The sequence below is a fragment of the Gymnoscopelus braueri genome, assembly GCF_963280865.1.
Source record: "Gymnoscopelus braueri genome assembly, chromosome: 17".
NCBI classification, from domain to species: domain Eukaryota; kingdom Metazoa; phylum Chordata; class Actinopteri; order Myctophiformes; family Myctophidae; genus Gymnoscopelus; species Gymnoscopelus braueri.
Window position 1 is genome coordinate 21,476,116 of NC_137617.1, and position 18,884 is coordinate 21,494,999.

Here is an 18,884-nt window from a genome sequence, read left to right on the forward strand (position 1 = left end):
TTTCAAAAAGGCAACAAATGACACGGTCCCTTCCTGATGAGACACAAGCAACCCCATTAGAAACAGCCGCAGTGGGATGCGTGGTATGGTGTTGCTTCACTGCATTCATATTTATTAACATAACAAACAAAAAAATAAATGTAATGTCTTATTTGAGGTTAAATGCGTACATTAAAAAACACTCTTAGCACATTACTAATCTTGGCTTTTAATTTTCAGTCTGCTTTGAGAAGAGGAACCAGAGCAAAAAGTATTTGTAATGCGTTTTATTCAAGCAGTCTGTGTCTGTATGCTGTCAGCCATGTCAATTTACAGATGTATTTAAGATATTTTGTCTTTTAAAACATTTTTTTAAACAAAGTCTCACTATATTAGGATGGTCTTTCAACCAACGTAATGTAGGATCACACTGAACCAAGGTCACGACATGGGCTAGTTAGATGTTTTCTTTTAAAATACTTTACTTACATGTAAGAGACAGCATACATTCATTTTCATATCATTACCCAATCTTCTACTAGACAACTGACAACTGCAATCCTCCAGTGAGCAATGCACTTGGTTATCGTTTTAATATTCATCTTATGTTTACGATTAAAGAATTAATGGAAGCTAAGGGTAAATGCTACCATAACACTTTCCACACTGCTTCATAAAAAATAAAATAATTTGTATTTACCAATGTCTGACATATGCTTACTGAAACTTTGATGTTATAAGTAGGATCACTTGCACTCACTACCTTGCGACTTTCAAGTCAAAGACCTCAGATGATGCCTGATTTGGAGTGAAGACACAGCTGGTAGGGAAAGCTTAAGGCTGCATTCAGAGGGGGGAAACAATAACCATTTGTCTGTTAAATGTCATAAGACTTGCTTCACACAACATAACATGTCTCTCTCTGGGAGATAGCTTCCTGTAGTGCAGAAAATTATCTTCCACCCTGAAAGCTACCATGAACAGAACACTGAATTACAAAAGGCAAACAGCAGTAAGCACTAAAGCTCATTGGCCATGACCATGGTTTCTCGTTTTGTTACTTATACAGCTACTGCTCTTTGCCTTTGTAAGGCAGAATATGAAAATTTGTATAGAGATTTCTTGTATATAGTTTACCATTAGTGTTCCTTTCTCCATCTTTCACCGCTTTGTTTTTCTATAAAATGCAGGCTAGATGGAAAGAAAGGTAGAGCACCTGACACTTCCTCACACCTCATCACTGCAATACCTGTCCAATCATTGAGTAATCACCGTTTTAAAATGTATAGATCAAAAGACAGAGGGAAAAAAGCAGCAGCTTTACGATTACACCCCTGTTGGGTGGAGCAGACTGAAGAGGTAGCAGAGCAGTCGGACCACTTGTGACTGTCACCTCTCAAAGTCCCAAACCCAACGAACCTGAAACTGATACGAGGCATTCCGCGTGTTCCATTTCCCCTCCCTCTGCTCCGCCACCTTTTTCCTGCCCCCCAATATCACCCACCCCAACACCCCATCTCATATAAACAATGAGTGACGGGTCCCTCCCACCCCTGAGCTGTACCCCTTTGTATTGGTCCCCTCCCCTCTCTCCACCAGGTCTCCCTCTCTTCTTAATCTTCTCTCCATCCCTAAGACTGTTGTACAAGTCAAATACTCCAGTTAGGACGACTAGCGCTTTGGTTTGGCATCAACATCATCTTTTTCTGAAAAAGAAAAAAGAAAAGAAAAGGTAAATTATGTGAATCTGTGTATTTTAGCCCTCATCAGGTGGTAGGCTTTTGCCGTTCTGCTCCACAGGAGGTTTCTATCCTACCAGAATTACACCTGCATTACAATTTGACAAGCGTACTGCTTCAGTCAAACCCGCCGCCGGTCAGGTTTCCAGTTAAATTACAGTCTCGGGGAGGGAATGTCCATATGTACGCAAGAACAGTAGCTCCACTGTATGTTTATGTGTTCAAGACACCGACTCCCTCACTGGACGCTATGAAAATTCTCTTCTTGTGTGTGCTCGCGCCTTCTCACCTTTCTTGAGGTCGTCTCTCTTTTTGGCTGCGTCTTCTCTTTGTTTCTTGATAATGGCCAGTCTGGCCAGGTCAGCCCTGGCCTGCTCCGTCTTCCCCTCGAGATGGAGCTTCATGTAGCGCTCCTTCGCCTTCTGTTTCTCTATCTCCTCTCTTAAAGGGAGGAGAGGGTGGAAGGAGGGAGAGAGAGAGGGGATGACAGGTAGAAAGAGGACAAAAAAAGTGATTTAACATCCTGTGCTTCAACATACAGCCGTCACACAAGAAACACCTGACACCAAAGGAAGGAAACATACGACAGAACAGAGACAGAGGTCAAAGGACAAAGACAGAAATTGAAGTATGCAGGGATGGAGAGGACAGAGCACAGGGTGACAGATCACAGCACACTGACAGCATCCTCCACACTCACAGTAAAAATAAAAAACAACGCCGATTGCCAGCTCCTAAAATATTCATGATAAAAAGAAAATAAGTGTACTTGAGTGATGTCTCACCTCTCTCTGCGTGACAGCTCTTTCGGTGCATTCAAGTCCAACTCCGCCACCTTCTTACTCTTCGTTGACACGCGGTTGGGATTCTCAATTTCTATTAGTCCCTCCACGCCACTCTTCTTCTTATTCTGTGTGGCAAAGGAATCAGTAAGAAGACATTAATGTACAGAACACCAACAGGGACGTAAAACAATGCTGGCCACAGGTCAAATGGGGCTGTGGCTTGTGAGTTTGTCCATTATTACATTACATTAGTCATTTAGCAGACGCTTTTATCCAAAGCGACTTACAATAAGTGTATTCAACATAGGTAGGGAACGAAAACTACTAATCACCAGAAGTCTTTAGTGCATTTTCTGCAAAAACAAGCAACCAAGAGTATACCTAGCGCTAAGGTAAAAGTGCATCAGTTACCTATTTCCTTAAACAGATGAGACAAAATAGCTAAATCAAATGAGCATGAGCTAAAACAATTAAGTGTATCGACTAAACAAGATCCAATAAACAATACAACAATAGAAAACAAGCGTTTTTTTTACAACTAGTTAACAACAAGTAGGTCAGGCAGAGAGGAAGGGTAGTGTTTCCTGAAGAGGTGGGTTTTCAGCCTGCGGCGAAATATGGGCAGTGACTCTGCTGTCCTAACATCAGTGGGAAGTTCATTCCACCACTGTGGGGCCAGAACAGAAAAGAGTCGTGACCGTGTGGATCGGCCAGAAGGACCCTTGAGTGACGAGGCAATCAGTCGCCCCGAGGTGGCAGACCGAAGTGGTCGGGCAGGGGTGTAGGCATCGACCATAGCCCGGAGGTAGGAAGGAGCTGTTCCTTTCACTGCCCTATAGGCTAGCACCAGGGTTTTGAACTGGATGCGAGCCGCTACGGGGAGCCAGTGTAGAGAACGGAGAAGGATGGTTGTGTGGGAGAACTTGGGGCGGTTGAACACCAGACGAGCCGCAGCTTTCTGAACAAGCTCCAGAGGTCTGATGGCAGATGCCGGAGCACCAGCAAGGAGGGAGTTGCAGTAGTCCAGGCGGGAGATGACGAGAGCCTGGATGAGCACCTGGGCTGCCTTCTCCGTGAGGAAGGGGCGAATCCTCCTGATGTTGTAGAGGAGGAATCTGCAGGACCTTGTCACTGATGCGATGTTTGCCGAGAACGTCAGTTGATCGTCCAGGGTCACACCCAGATTCTTCGCAGTCCGAGTTGAGGTGACCACAGCATTATCAATGGTGATGGCCATGTCTCGGTGCGGACAGCCCTTCCCCGGGAGGAACATCAGCTCGGTCTTGTCCAGGTTGAGCTTCAGGTGGTTTGTCGACATCCACTCCGAGATGTCAGCCAGACAAGCAGCAATGCGTGCCATTATGTTAGCTAGCTACTTTGGCAAGGCGACATCATTAATTTGTAGCGGTTTGAAACCCATAGCTATAGGCTGCACGTTGATTGCAGCGGGTGAGTTTGAGCGTTCGCTATGGTTGAAGAGACGGAGGCGTGTATACATGGGCGTGCGTGTAATGATTGAGTGACAGGGACCACGATTGACAAGACAGAGTTACAAAATGACGGTGGCTCCAGACGGATCGCTACAAATTTAGAGACGTTTTTCCATTGTGGTCCTCTTGAATGGTGAAATAGTAAAAGCTGCACTATGTAACTTTCCTGTTCTACCCCGGATTTGAACCTGCGTCTCATACTCAAGTGCTGGATTTTTTTAGTCAAAATTCATGTCAAACCAGACACAGGGTTGTGTCCAACCTAGACACAGATCTAAATGTCTCAACAGAAGAGCAGGGAGACCAAATACAACAATATAAGTTATATTGTATTAACATGCGCTACCATACAGATTGGACAAAATAACTTTGTATTCACTAAAAATGTTAGGGTTACATAATAGAGCATGATAATAAAATAATACAAATTACATAATAGAGCTCTACTGTAAGTTGCTGTTCAATTAATGGCCGCTGTAGCCACACCAGTGAACATTAGGGTGATAGTATACATATACCAATGGGTACAGGGTCTTCGGTTTAGTATGGCCAAGTACCAAACAAGTGGCGGAATTGTTTTTTTATTGCTTTGCATGGGGAACTTTCATTCCGAGTTCCCAGTTCCCACACGGACATATCTTGCAAGTGCACCAAACACGGCATGTTTGTTTTCCACAGAGTTTAGTTTAGGTCAGGACCAACATCATGAAGGCTCATTTGCAAATAGAACAGAACTTGGTAAAAGGAATCTTGTACTGAAATATGTTTTTGACAGGGAGCCAGTGTAGACCTCCAGAGTTTGAGGTTTATTTGTGCCCAAGGTCTGAAATTTTAACTTAATTTAAAAATGTTTAGGCTTCGGTAACGCAAATAATGTAACATTTATAAGAGCTTGGAATGGTAGTTGACAAAGAAGAGGACATGTGGATAAGTCCAACTGTATCTTTGAAGGCTCAAAGAATCGTAAAAAAAACAGCACATCACAAAATCCTCACCGCGTCAACTTCGTCATCACTGCTGCTATCCGAATTGGACGCTTCACTGTCTTTCTCCTCACCACCATTCGCCTCCTGGAAAACAAACACACACAAATGTTCAGCTTCAACATTATTCAGGCCAAGGACCCCTTAGCTGAGACAGAGAAGAAGCAGGGACCCCCACTACATATTGTATAAAATTGTGTTGCAGATTAAAATGTTCCATAGATTTCATAGGTAGCTTCATAGAATTGTGTAGCGTTGTGTTGGATTCATGTTAATGTGTATTTTCAGACAGTTTACCACTTAAACACTCAATACTTTTGTACTTAGTCTGCTCTTTTTTCCTTCAACACCTGCCTTTGCCGAAAATAGCCGATCTACAAGCTCACAACGCCTCGCGCTGCCAGGCGTGTGCTTGAAGATCTGCTATTTTCGGCTAATGTTAGCCTCAGAATAGGGATTATTGGGTTCAAGAGGTTAATATCACGCAAAGATTTGGTGGCCCCTCCGTAGTAACTCTGAGGACCCCTAAGGGTCCCGGGCCCCCTGTTTTAAACCTGAATCCCAGTTCAAAACTCGCTTTGAGCCTTTTGCCAATACTTATGTAGCACTCACCAGCTCTCTCTGCTTTCTCATCTGTCTGTCAATCTCCTCTGGGTTGCTGAACTGCTTCCCTCGGCCCTTGTGGCCTTTCTTTCCTGCATCACCACCAAAAACATGAAAAGATGAGTCGCACACAAGATGAGTCACACATGACGTCCACTGCGGTACAACAGCTCGATTCTGATCACTGCCAAAGACTTCCATGCGTATGATGATGCGTTAACCACTTAACACCCCAAGCATACTCATTGTAGGGAAGGCTTTCTCTGAAAACAGAAGATATACAAGCTCACAACGCGTCGCAGTGAGCTTGTAGATCAGCTATTTTCAGATAAAGTCTTCCCCACAATAACAACAGACAACAGAAAATACACTAGTATAGAGCCCTGAGGGACTCTGGTAAACCATATGGGGTTCAAGTGGTTAAAGGACATAGAATGGTGTTTTGTAAGCTAGTGATAATAACAGTATTATGATGTTTTACTTTAAATGTCTGGCCACCAGCACATATAAAGCGCTCAGAGTTAAAACGGCCCTGTGCTGCACATGGTGCTACCAAATACCAAAACGCTCGCCCCAAAATACAGTCACCCCTGTCGCCAATCCGGCAGTATTCACATAGTATTCCTAAACGTAACCTCAGTAATCTATGCCTAAACCCAACCTTATTCCTGAACGTAACATCACTAAAACTGTGCCAAACCCTAACCTTGTTCCTAAACTTAACCTCAGTAAAACTATGCCAAACCTTATCTTTTTATCCTCAGTAAGACACTTACAATACCACAGGAACCGCTGGGGGCAAGCGGTCCGCGAAAGGAATGGGGGCGAGCGTGTTTAGGGGCGAGTCTTCCGGTTACCGTGCTACCCGGCAGAATGGTGCAATCGAACCAGCTGTCAAATTTCACCTTTAAACTACCAGCAAACGGCCACGGCTTTAACGTGGAACTCACTAAAATGCGTTTATGAATTGACTAAGTTAAATGTATTTAATTCCTGGTCGCTGGGAAACGACACATTGTCATTCCTTCGCTTGACTGACAATTCACACGAAGCCGGGTTTAATTTGCTCGCTACTAGCAGCTATTAGCTTAGCATCAAAGCAAGTCGAGACATTCCTTCAGTTTAACTAGTAGTTAAACATTAATACTATACAACAAACGTTATCAGTGAGAGTCACTTACCACCTCGTGGCATACTGAGACGTTAATTGTATAAAACTGGTGTCTAAAAGAAGTCGCGGGACAGTTTGATTACGGCCAGTTAAAGTGCTCTTTCGTTGTCTCTCCTGGAGGAAATAGTTACAGGCCGGCACGTCGCTTGTGTCCAGTGTTGCCAGGTTTTGTGAGAGAGCATCCACGTCTAGGAAAACAAGCCCAAGAGAAGCAACTTAGGTCACATGAGCAGTGAGCACTTTAAACCGCGTCGGCTATTTGAAATAGCTGATCATCTGCTGTGTGCTCTTTGGCCTGTCTTATGGGATGGTGGGGTCGGATATTTGAAAATAGCCGATCTACAAGCTCACATGATCTAAAAGCTTGTTGTGAGCTTGTAGATCTGCTATTTTCAAAAACTCTTGCAATAAAATGTGGAATATTTGGAACATTTTTTGAAACATTTTAACAACACAAATGCTCCCTGGCACAAAATGTTTTCATGAAAATATTTGAGAACCACTGGTTTAAATAATAATAATAAAAATAGAAGCATCTACACTTTAGAAACAAGCCCCAAAAAACCGCAACCCGCAACTACCAATATTTCCTAGCAACTTTACAGATAAACAAGCCCAAAGTCGCTTATAATAAGCGGACATGGCAACACTGCACGTAGCTTGTGTCCCCGCTGCTTCCTGGATGAAAGGCGGTGCCTGTGGATATTCAACCAATCACCAAACAGAGTACTTGACAGACAGCTACATGGACTATAGAGCGTCGCAGTTCCCGCCCACTTCCTGTTTTTTTTGGTGCCGGAAGAAAAAACTCAATGCATTTTTCCATTGACATTTCCAAAAATATTTATATCTATTAATTTAAGCCTCGAATCAAGCCATCATGACATGACATGAATCATGACCATAAACGTTTGATTCTGTGATTTTTTTTTTGTTGAAAACGGCAAAACAAAGGGTATTTATTAAATATAGTATATCATATAATTAAATATAAAATTAAAAAAAATCACAGAAAAAAACGTTTTATGGTCATGATTCATGTCATGTCATGATGGCTTGATTCGAGGCTTAAATTAATAGATATAAATATTTTTGGAAATGTCAATGGAAAAATGCATTGAGTTTTTTCTTCCGGCACCAAAAAAAACAGGAAGTGGGCGGGAACTGCAACGCTCTATTGAGCTGGAAGTAGTAAAAGCAGAGCGACAGTATGGCATTTTTCAGGGCCAGGGCATAGATCGAGTTATATATCGGGCCAGGGTGGCCCTGGTGGCCCTTAGATTAGAACAGTCAAGTGAAAGCTTCTTTGGGAAGAATCATCTTTTAAACATAAGATAAACTAAAAATTAGTTTAAATGCCCAGTGTTTATTTAACACCAAAAGAACCACAAATAAAAACTAAACTAAACAAAACAAAAGAGTGTAAAAACGTGTGCTTTACTAAAAGATTAAGACATCTAGATATTGTAATAATGATGAGAATATCAAAATCCAGGGGAGGTAAAATAACATGCAAATATATATTCATAAATGTAGCCATTTTCTGAAATAACGCTGAGGCTGAGCAGCTTCTGGGCAGAGATTCTGTGAAAATTATGGTCTATTCATGAGTTGACAAAGTCTATTCTATTCGATGATGTTGTTTTTGAGGTAGGCTAATTTCGCTTGTCATTCAAGTCTCTGCCTATATTTCCTCCTCTTGTGAACGTGTGTCCTTGGCGGTTTTCCTGTGTCTGAGGCAGCAGAAGGAACAAATTGCAAGGACAAGTCCAGAAGTAATAAGCTCTCCCCCAGCCATGTAGAAAATCAGCTCATAGTTCTTGTACGCATCCACTAGACGTCCTGTGAAGAAAAATGAGTTAATACATGAGTGAAAGGGGGGAGGATTGCTGAATTTAATAATATAAATCTATATCTTTTTGCCAGGATTTTGAGAATACACTTTACGTATATTTCCTATCCCTCAAACATTCCATAACTGAAATGCCATAGATAGATCTATTGTCACTTCACCTTACACTTCACTTCACTTCACCTCACCTCACCCATCACTCACCTGCTGAAGGGGGTCCTATGAGTACGGCTATAGCCTCGATGAGCAGCACCAAACCCAGTGCACTGGGAAAACCATCTGTGCCTACAATTCCCATCAGCACCTCAAACTGCAAGGACCCCACCATCCCATAAGACAGGCCAAAGAACACACAGAAGATGATCAGGTCTTTGTAAGTTGTGCTCTGGGCAGAACATACATCAGTTAAACCATTAAAAAGCAGAGCTAGGCTGAAAAAGTACACGACTTTGGGTCTCATCCATTTGAGGCTGGCCACAAGTCCACAGGTTGGCCGTGCAAAAATGTCAACGAAACCAATGATAGAGAGCAGGAAGGCGGCCTCTCGGTCAGGTACTCCCTGGTCTTTGGCAAAGTTCACCAACAGAATAGTGGGCACAAATAATCCTAAAACCACAATGAATTTAGCAATGATGTAGATAACCAGCCCTCTGTTCCGAAGCACACTAAAATCCAAAAGTTTCTTCTTTTTCTGAGATGTCCTGTCTTTCTCCTGCTCTGACATTGTTGTTGTTGACGGTAGCATTTCTTTCAGCTCTTGTCCATTTATATCTTCCATCTCCATATCGTTCCCTCTCCTCCTCACCGTAGTCTCCAGAGGCCTCATGACAGCCCCGCAGATGCAGCAGTTAAGCAGCAGCCCACCCATGATGAGGAATCCCCCCCTCCAACCATACTTGTCCAACAGCATCTGGCCGAGAGGAGACAATATGGATAGGAACACAGGGCTCCCAGCTGCAGACAGGCCGTTCGCTAAGGGTCGACGCTTGTCAAAGTAGCTTCCCAGCATAATGAGGGACGGCTGGAAATTCAGTGCCAGACCTAGACCTGGCAATGGAGAATTCCAAAAACAAGAACTAATTGGTAAACTCATTGAATGTTCTGTTGAAAATGAAAGAGAGGGTGAAGGTGGACTTTTGATGATAGATTATGGCTGTACAATCAATGGCAAGCAATAACAAAGAATCATAACTTTGTCAAATGACATATTCGTTTCCTACAGTACTCTAAATAGTAACACTTTCTTTTCATTAGCATTTTAACTCGCATTTTGCAATTGTTTTGTTGAGTTTTTGTTGCTTAAAGATAAGGATAGATATTTTCTCAATGACTTAGTTCTTACTTAATATGAAGAGGACACATGTTGTGCCAGGTACCTGTAACAACACCAGCGGTGAGGTAAAGCTCTATTATGTTAGTGGTGAAAGATGCCCCCACCATCCCTGCTGAAGCAAGCAGTCCCCCAACCAACATCACTGGCCGGCAGCCAAACTTGTTGACCATGATACTAGACACAGGGCCTGGATGTGGACAGAGAGAGAGAGAGAGAGAGAGAGAGAGAGAGAGAGAGAGAGAGAGAGAGAGAGAGAGAGAGAGAGAGAGAGAGAGAGAGAGAGAGAGTGCAAAGTCTTGCAGATATTCTTGGGACCAGCAGCAAGCCTAGCAAGGTCTAGCACTCCACTAAGAAAACCCATTGTTGCGCAACCTCTTTTTCTTATTGAGTTATTTCATTGTTATAAGTATTTCAAGTTGAACAGCCCCAATTAAAAATACCTTTAGTTAAAAATGGAGTAGGCCTACATAATTATGCAACTCAGTAATGGCACTGGAGAGAGTTCAGGGAGGCCAGGCAAGCAGCATAAAATACTAAGACTTGCACATGTGACGATGTGAGTATAGTGCAGGGTATGTAAACAGCAGTAGACAATAATAACAGGACAGTAGCCTGCAATCTCCACCAGGTACTATGTCCATATCTAATAACACTGGAACATTTGCTGTGTCTACACTACACAGTAAATAAACGCTGAGGATTTAATGCTGTGTATTCCTTTCATATGGAGGTTTCACCTGAGCCATAGAGCATGGCCAGCATGATGGAGGAGATCCACGCTGTGTCGCTGTATCCCACCCCAAAGTCCTTCATCAGCTCTTTGAAGTAGACACTGATGGCCTTGGGGAAGGCGTAGGAGAAGCCTGTGATGATGAAGCAGCTGAACAGCACCATCCAACCCCAGCCTCCATCAGGAGGTGGAGCCCTGCTCATCTGAGGCGCACTTCTGACACCCATGGTGAAACAGAAAGTGGTTCCTACACAGAAGACATTTTGAATAGTGTGACTTTGAATCACAGAAAATGAACAAGGAAGTATTCACTTGAGGACAGTGTAGTTAATCAGTCTACAGTATCAGTATCTACATAGTAGCAGGCATAAAATGGATAAAACATACTGTATCACAGCTCAAGATTAATGTTCACATTAACGTAGGCCAGGACAAATTAGACTTACGAAGTTCAAATGTTCACTGCGTCACAGCCCCTGTAGTCTGGCCTACTACGGCCTGTGTGTTTGTGTATTCCCCTGTCTGTCTTTGTCTTTGTCTTCCCACAGGTCCATCAGCTAGTTTAGTCCTTGGGTTGCACCATTCAACACCCCACACTACATTTACCACACATCCATACCTTGCTGACACTACTGATTCCACTGAACACACTCCCATGCCATTCTTTGTTATGTTTGAGTTCATTATTGTTGAGTTAATTAAGTTATCTTGTAAATAAATAAATAATTTTATACACTTTAAACCAGCCGTGTGGCTTCCTCCTTTTTGTTATGGCCTACGATAACAACTGTGATACTGCAATCTTACAATTTGCCAGGCTTGTGGCTAGTCAGGCAGAATTTGTCAGAGATTTTAGTTAATCTCAGTCTGAAAAACATAACTTTTATGGTGAATTTTGTTGTTTTGTTATACTGTATCAGGCTTGCTTTTGTCTGAGTTTTTAATTCTTCCACGTGTCCTTTCACCATAATCCGATTGTTTATTTGGCCTACTCCTGAGTACTGTGGTTCAATATGAATGTACCACACAGAAAAGTTACATTTTGTGCACATTTTCATTCGCTTGGATACTAGTAGTTATTTTTGGGGCATTTTTAATCATTCAATTGAGAGAAACAGTGAAGAGAGAGAGACAGTAAATGCAGAGATACAGATGGGGAATGACATTCAGCAACTGTTCTGGCCAGCCATGAATCAAACCGGTGACTTGCTAATCAGGGAATTGCCCCCATGTGGTATGTGCCCTAACCTCTTGGCTATTGGGTCAACCCTGGATAGGATACTTATTCTTTGATCAAGCTGAAAGTGTTGTACTGTAGATTGTAACATTTTGCAGTAAGAAACAAATATAATAAGTCTTGCAATGCATGATTCAGTGCAAATGAGTATTGTGTCATTACCTCCTCTCTCTCTCAGTAATTGAACAATCTGGAACTTATTTTAATTAATACAATAAGTTCCAATAATTAAAATAAAAATGTTAACCAATTTATATGGTAGAGTCTGTTAATAACTAGCACATTTGCAGTGGCTGGAGGTGGTCTGCCTACTCCTCCACTGAGAAATGTAGACTCTGGTGTTGGGTAGGACACCTGACAGTCAAGCAGTGTACTGCCTGAAGCACATAAGCATAATATCTCCCCTTGTCAAGTGGGGATTACCTATTGAGTGGTAGAGATTTGGTCTCATGGTGATGACTTGAGTGACCTGAGGTCAAATCCCAGGTAGGACACAATAGTAACAGAATGCAGCTTTTAAGCTTGTTTTGGTATATTTCAATTAAATGATTAACTGCTGTTAGACATTTAAAATGATGGACCTATCTAAATCATTGTTAAACCTTTAGAAATTAACATCACTTTTTCAAGGCCACATGTATGTTGCATTTTATAAATATAACATTCATAAGTTGTTTTACCTCTTCACTGGTGATTCGATACGGATGATGTTATAATAGCCAAACGTTCCTTCTTGGAGTGCCCAGAATAGTCTTGTGAAAACCTCAAAGCTCCAGAAAACATTCCATTTGCCTATCTACTAAATCTAAGCCTGTTCCCATTAACCTAGTGGGTTTTCACAGTTTCTGTGTCTGTGGGAAATAAAGCCAGGCTCACAAGTCCTCTTCATCTAATTTCTGCCTTTCTCACTACTTTGGTAGAGTTTATCCAATTTAAAGGGGTTGACCAATTTCCCCCACCCTTTCCTACTGTACATTGAGTTAATCTCAATAATGCATGTGATTTACAGTATACTGTATGCCGACAGGTTGATCCGAAACAACAACCCTGGACATACAGTAGGTACTGCACGCACCACAATAATCTGCCTAGCCTCACACAACCTTTTCAACATTATAAGTTACACACTGTAAGGTACATTCAGAAGTGGTTAGTAATGACTTATATTCATTATGATTTGTAAGTAACTTTTTGAATAAATTGTACCTGTGAGGGTAGTTTTAAAGCAATATAGTTTTCAATTTTACTCAAGTATCAAGAGAGAAATTACTTTAACTTCTTTGTATTTGGGCCAAATGTAAAGGAGTATTACATTTTTCTTCTATTAGCTTGTTCTCTTTGTTTTATTCTCTCCAGAGACTTCAGCCAAAGAGGCTGATTGCCTGGTATTTGCATTGTTTCTGTCACATATGATTCTGTTTCACCAATAACCACAAAGTTACATTCTGTGCAGCTTTTTTTAAATGTATTATTGTGTATACAAATTGTTTATTTGTATATTTGAATTTGCACAAGGCTATTTTATATTTTGTTTATTTCTATCAGAACAGGGAAAACTGTTGCGCCCTTCTTTGTCCTTTGGTAACGGTTGGCTGCAGGTGTGGTTTAAAAAGCATTTTTGCTTTTTAAATTCACTTTGAGCACATAGCACTATGAGCATTTAAAATAAAGAAAAGATATTTTCTTAAAGTCTCTCTAAGGAGTTTTCCTTAAATGATTTTTTGCAGTGAGCGAGTCTCGTTTTGCCAGTTTTCGCCCCGTTTATTTCTATCAGATAAGCATTTAAAATGTTATATTTTAGACCAGGGGTTTTCAACAGGTGGTCCGTGGACCACTTGTGGTCCCTGAAGGTATTGCATGTGGTCCCTGACCATGTTTCAATATGTTTTTTTCTTCTTGTTCCATGGAACAGTGCATATTATCGACCTGGTGACCTATGATGACATGTCAATGTTGTCAGTTTCTGGGAAGTCGGAGGTCAAGAAATTCCACTCAAGAAGGGGAAGTGTACCGGATTGCCTGATGGAGTCATCATTATTAGGAAATGTGGCCATATGATTGCATGTGTCTGTGTAGTCCATGGACCACTGGTTGAGAAACAGTAGGATGTATCATGGAATGCATGCATACAGTAGCAAGTGTTAGCAAAGCACTAATCTTAGCTCTAATCTCACCCAACACAACAGTGGTCCCCAGGTTGATTATTATTTTTTACTTAAATTTTTATCCCGCGATTTTTGTAACCCATTTTTTTCACCCGGTGCCAATTTCCTAAGTGATCCTGGGCGCTACACCAGTCCCCCACAGCCAGGGAGGCCAGGGCCGAGCTCATGATTCCTTCACTACATGAGAGCCAACTGACCTTCTTGTCACCTGACAGGGGAGACTTTCCCCGGTAGGACGTGGAAGGAACACATTATTCCAACCAGTTCCCTTCCCCTCTATCAGGCGCCCCGGCTGTCATGGGGGAGGCGGTTCCAGGTTGATTCTTAATCAGGGTGGTGGTCCCTGGTTCACAATCAGTTGAAAACCCCTGTTTCAGACATCTCACATTTCTGATTATTTATTTCGGGTGCCGGCCTACTCAGGCTAGGCCATTTAGACCTGAGGCCTATTAAAAAAAAAAGATCAGCCAATCAGTGAGGCCGACGGGTCGGGTTAGGCAATCAGGGAAGCCAGTGCTCACATAACAGCACAGCGGCGCAAACGTTACGCGAAGCTCTGCCAATCCACAGGGCCAGCGGGTCGGGTCCGATCGACTCACCACTCAGAACTGCAAACCCCGGGGTCATATGGGACACATACAATACATTTGAGGCTGTTTGGTTGGACAGTGCCTTCTGCCATTCTGTACTTCAGTAGTCTTTTCACTAGGTACTTTATTACTCTTACTCAAGTAATTTGGTTGACTACTTTTACCGTACTTCTAGTGTCATTAATATTTAAACAATGCCTTTTCTGGAGTAGTTTTTGGCTACTCTACCACTACTGGTTACACTCAGTAGAGAAACTGAACAAGATATGTTCAACTCAGTAGCCAATCGAAGATTTATCTTGCACAAAAAAGAATTTCACCCACTTCTTTACACATTTAAACCTGTGATGAGACAATGAAATTGATTCTTGATTCTGGGTCATTTTTTATGGAAATATTATTACAATTTGTAATATTTTTTGTCAATAACAAAAAAATTGTAATACCTACAGTGTAACATGTCATATTGCATAAAGGAATGGCACATATACATGCTTAATTATGAGACAAATCCTAAACAAAAGAGCCTTTACATAACCCCACCTATACTATAATAGGGATTTACTGTAATGAGCCCAAGTGTTCTCCTCGTGCTGGAAGTACCAATACCCCATGGATTATTGACAAATAATATGGTTTCCTCTAACAGTAAAAAAAAACTAAAAACACAACAAGAAAAAAACAAGGGATAATCCCATAATAACTTCCTGCAACATTCTACAAACTTGCATCTTGATGCAATTTCCTTTCAAGACATACAGTACATAGGTAAATGGTATACAATACAAGGCATACATACAGTATGGCCCCTTAAAATAATAAAAAATCTATTTGAAATTTCTGATCTGTGGAGGCATCATTTAACAACCATACAGTACATAGAAAACTGGTCCCTGAATCTCATCCCTTATCAATTTGACAAAGGTATGACTGAGTAATTCTACTCAATGTACTGATCTATGATCCAATATTGACTCTTTATATCCAGAAATGGTGCTGCTTCATACTATCACAGCACCTACATGAGTCCTTTCCTACATGTATGTCTCAGTAATGAAAGAAAAGAATACCTAACAGTCCCTATTCTCTAGTCGCATTAAGGCCTGGTGACATACAGCATTAGAGGCAGCAAGATCACAATTATCATTTTTTTCTATGATTCTTCGTCTCCTCCAGCTCCCTTTCCATCAGATGGCACTCTGCCGTAGTCTCTGACAGCTGTGAAAAAGAAAAAGAGTAACATTAACATCGTAGAGAGAAAAGAGAAAGACGAGTGGGAAGGGGGATGATGGTAAGACATTTACAGTACAGACATTTTATGTTAAGTCCCCATTATGTTATGTTAAGTATTTAGCTGATGCTCTTATTCAGAGGAATTTACTGTTGGTGTCTTTCTGAAGGACACTTTGACAGAATGCATGGCAATTTAATGACACACATCTGTTTGCAGAACTTGAACCTATGAACTTTTAGTCATAAGATGGCCTATTTCTTATATATATATATATATGTTATACAAGCACGCCGATTTATGTGCGCGGCCGTGGGGGCTCAACTCGAACCGCAATAGCCCCGCCCCCCCGCCGTGACCGAAAAAAAGTATGTTTCTCTGTCTGGGCTATTGTTCTAGGTGTCAACGGCACTTTAACACCTATCTGCGCCACGCTATAGTAATGGTAATGGTAATGGTACTGTAAATTCGAGCCTGACATCTGACATTCATGAGGGGGCTGACCAATTGAGCGTGGGGGCGCTGGCCCCGAAGCCCCCCCCTATCGGCGTCCCTGATGTTATAAGTGTTTGTAACTGGCTGAAAATCCCACTCCTGGCAGATCTCGATTAGAACACATTGCCATTTCAAATGATGAAATATAAAGAACTTATGAGATAATGCATAAGGTCTGAAAATTATGAGAATAATATAACTGTGTTTTGTACTAGAGCATCGGTTGGGCCTTTGCAAAAAGTGTAGCATTATTGCATTTAGAATTTGTTCAGACATCTACAAAAAAAGACCACACAACACAGGGTCACATTAAAAGCGGTTCAATCCTCACCATGTCCAATAACATTTCAATTTTGAGTTTCAGAAGATTGTTCTCCTCTTCCAGCTGTAGATTTCTTTTCTTCAGCCTCTGTACGTCCTTACCAGACACATAATCACCAGACTCTGAGTACAACATAGGGTAAGAAACAGACAAAATGCTCACATTAGTGCAAAAACAATTATAGCATAGCAGCAAACCAGAAAATGTCAGAATAGAAGAGAGAATGGCACTAATAAGTTAACTTCAACTCAACAGCTTAGAGAAGGAACCATTGCACTGATTTGTATTCAGGCCATTGTAGACAGGTCAATGTATTTATTACCTGATATCCAATGTCCCTCTTCAAACTTCAAACTCTGTCCCCCAACATTCATTACAGGTGGTCCATACTCAAGGCCCAATTCTATTTCCCTCGTTGAGCGGTCCAACTAAAATCAAACAAGAGAGATTAGGATAAAACAAAACATCAACTTCATGCTGAAAAAACAAACACGTTACCAAATGTTACAAAGTCAACCGTTGACCCTCCGTCTCCTCAGATCTGTGCCATCATCATGTAAGGAAAACCCTGATGCCAACAACGAATAACATGCTCACTCTTCCTGTTACCATTAAATCTGTGTGCATTGCTCTGTATGTTGTGTGTTAATGAAACCTGAATCAATGTGTTTATCTGAATCGTTTGAGTCTTAGTTCTGCTAGAGTTAAACTGGAAATCCATACATTAATGAGTAGCCTAATGTATGCAGTGGTGTAAAGTAACTAATTACATCTACTCAAGTATTGTACTTAAGTACAATTTTTAGGCATTTTTACTTTACTTGAGTATTTTCATTTTTCAGTACTTTTACTTTACTACTCCACTACATCTCAGAGGCAAATATTGTACTTTTTACTCCACTACAATTATTAGTGTTAATTATTTGAAAACTTGACTAGTTACTAGTCACTTTGTAGATTTTGATTATTATTACAAAACAGACATTAACCTCTTCAACCCTATATACATTTCGGCCATTTGAAAATAGCCAATACAAGCTCACAATGCATGCATCAGAGCGTGAAGATTTTTTAATACACTTTGAACCTTCTGCACAATGAGTAGCCTACTTTTACTTGTAAGTACTTTAAGTCGATTTTGATGCCGATACTTTAGTACTTTTACTCAAGTACATTTTGAATACGGGACTTCTACTCGTAACAGAGTATATCTACATTGCAGTAGCCTATTGATACTTTTACTTAAGCACAAAATGTGAGTACTTTTCCGCCACTGATCAGTAGCCCTAATGTATATGTTATAGAAACCAACGTGCAGTGTATAGAAGTGAACTCACAGTGTGGAGGTTGGACAGAGAGGCAGACTTGCGAGGAGGCGTCTTCTTCGGACTGAACGTGTTACCGAAGAGCGGCATCATCGTCACTGATCTCCTTAGTGACTGAATAAAACAAAGGCGTATTAATTAGAATCATCCATGATCGAACTAGCCAAACTAGCCGAACTAGCAACTAATCCTAAAGTTAACCGCACCAGGGGCAATCATGACCCCCTAGAATCGCTGATATTCAAGCTAGGAACAAAGGCTAGTTTTAGTTGCTGTGTCGCTAAAAAGTGATATATTTGTTTACCTCCGTAGCGGCTGTTTAGTTTTCAATGGGAGTTGTACTTGTAATGTAAAGGCTTCTGTTTTGTTTTCCTCTCGATAGTAACCCCGTTCCTGTTACTGCGCATGCGTGGGAATTCGATCGTGTACTTGCTAGGTTAATTTACAACCTTGAAACGTATTATATTAGTAGTAGTATATTAGTTGTACATGAAATATAAATATTAGTGAGTTTTTGAAAAGTAAGGTTTAAAAACTAATGCCAAAGCTACATAATGGAAAGACATATGCACATTTTCTTTAGGAATATCACAGTCAAAACCCCTCCTGAGTAGAAACAATGGAATCGTCCTTGAAACGTTGGTAAATCACCATGGTGATCGCGTCACATACATTGCTTGCAAAGTAATTATTTCCACGTATGTTTTTATATGCTAGACTTCCTCTGAACAATGTATATATTAATTAGAATTATTTGCTGCAATACGTACAGAACATACCATTGAGCTCAGAAAAATAGGATCGTTTACCCAAACGGTTCTCATTAATAAAATTCATAAGCTCCTTCCTTACTG

At 41.2% G+C, this 18,884-nt stretch overlaps 3 protein-coding genes across 4 annotated transcripts; all 3 read right to left on the minus strand.

Annotated features, from left to right (window-relative positions):
- Positions 1 to 1,538: 1,538 nt before the first annotated feature.
- On the minus strand, positions 1,539 to 6,919 carry pdap1a (pdgfa associated protein 1a). Its single transcript, XM_080455265.1, has 6 exons — positions 6,761 to 6,919; positions 5,589 to 5,671; positions 4,989 to 5,063; positions 2,504 to 2,628; positions 2,008 to 2,159; positions 1,539 to 1,685 (listed from the first exon to the last, which is right to left on the minus strand). The coding sequence occupies exons 1-6, from the start codon at positions 6,771 to 6,773 to the stop codon at positions 1,651 to 1,653; spliced, it is 483 nt and encodes a 160-aa protein (XP_080311391.1). The 5' UTR covers positions 6,774 to 6,919; the 3' UTR covers positions 1,539 to 1,650.
- A 1,515-nt stretch (positions 6,920 to 8,434) lies between these two features.
- On the minus strand, positions 8,435 to 10,892 carry slc16a8 (solute carrier family 16 member 8; the record flags this gene model as incomplete). Its single annotated transcript, XM_080455674.1, has 4 exons — positions 8,435 to 8,592; positions 8,807 to 9,649; positions 9,979 to 10,122; positions 10,673 to 10,892. The coding sequence occupies 4 exons, from the start codon at positions 10,890 to 10,892 to the stop codon at positions 8,435 to 8,437; spliced, it is 1,365 nt and encodes a 454-aa protein (XP_080311800.1).
- Positions 10,893 to 14,877: 3,985 nt separating this feature from the next.
- Positions 14,878 to 18,419, minus strand: cby1 (chibby 1, beta catenin antagonist). Of its 2 annotated transcripts, XM_080454492.1 has the most exons (5): positions 18,335 to 18,419; positions 18,043 to 18,144; positions 17,028 to 17,133; positions 16,715 to 16,827; positions 14,879 to 15,875 (listed from the first exon to the last, which is right to left on the minus strand). In XM_080454492.1, exons 2-5 carry the CDS (start codon positions 18,121 to 18,123, stop codon positions 15,801 to 15,803), a joined length of 375 nt encoding a protein of 124 aa, XP_080310618.1. In that variant the 5' UTR covers positions 18,124 to 18,144; positions 18,335 to 18,419; the 3' UTR covers positions 14,879 to 15,800. The 2 variants fall into 2 exon arrangements, with proteins under 2 accessions (XP_080310619.1, XP_080310618.1); XM_080454493.1 differs by lacking the exon at positions 18,335 to 18,419 and having other exon boundaries at positions 14,878 to 15,875; positions 18,043 to 18,323.
- Between the last annotated feature and the right edge of the window lie 465 nt (positions 18,420 to 18,884).

Coding starts and splice junctions, on each gene's coding strand:
- cby1 (XM_080454493.1), bottom strand. CDS start 18,123: ATGATGCCGCTCTTCGGTAACACGTTCAGTCCGAAGAAGACGCCTCCT. Junction 17,134..18,042: donor CTCTGTCCAACCTCCACACT/GTGAGTTCACTT, acceptor GTTTGATTTTAG/TTGGACCGCTCAACGAGGGA. Junction 15,876..16,714: donor TTGAAATGTTATTGGACATG/GTGAGGATTGAA, acceptor TCTTTTTCACAG/CTGTCAGAGACTACGGCAGA.
- pdap1a (XM_080455265.1), bottom strand. Junction 2,629..4,988: donor GTGATGACGAAGTTGACGCG/GTGAGGATTTTG, acceptor TTTGCCACACAG/AATAAGAAGAAGAGTGGCGT. Junction 1,686..2,007: donor GAGAGACGACCTCAAGAAAG/GTGAGAAGGCGC, acceptor TTTCTTTTTCAG/AAAAAGATGATGTTGATGCC.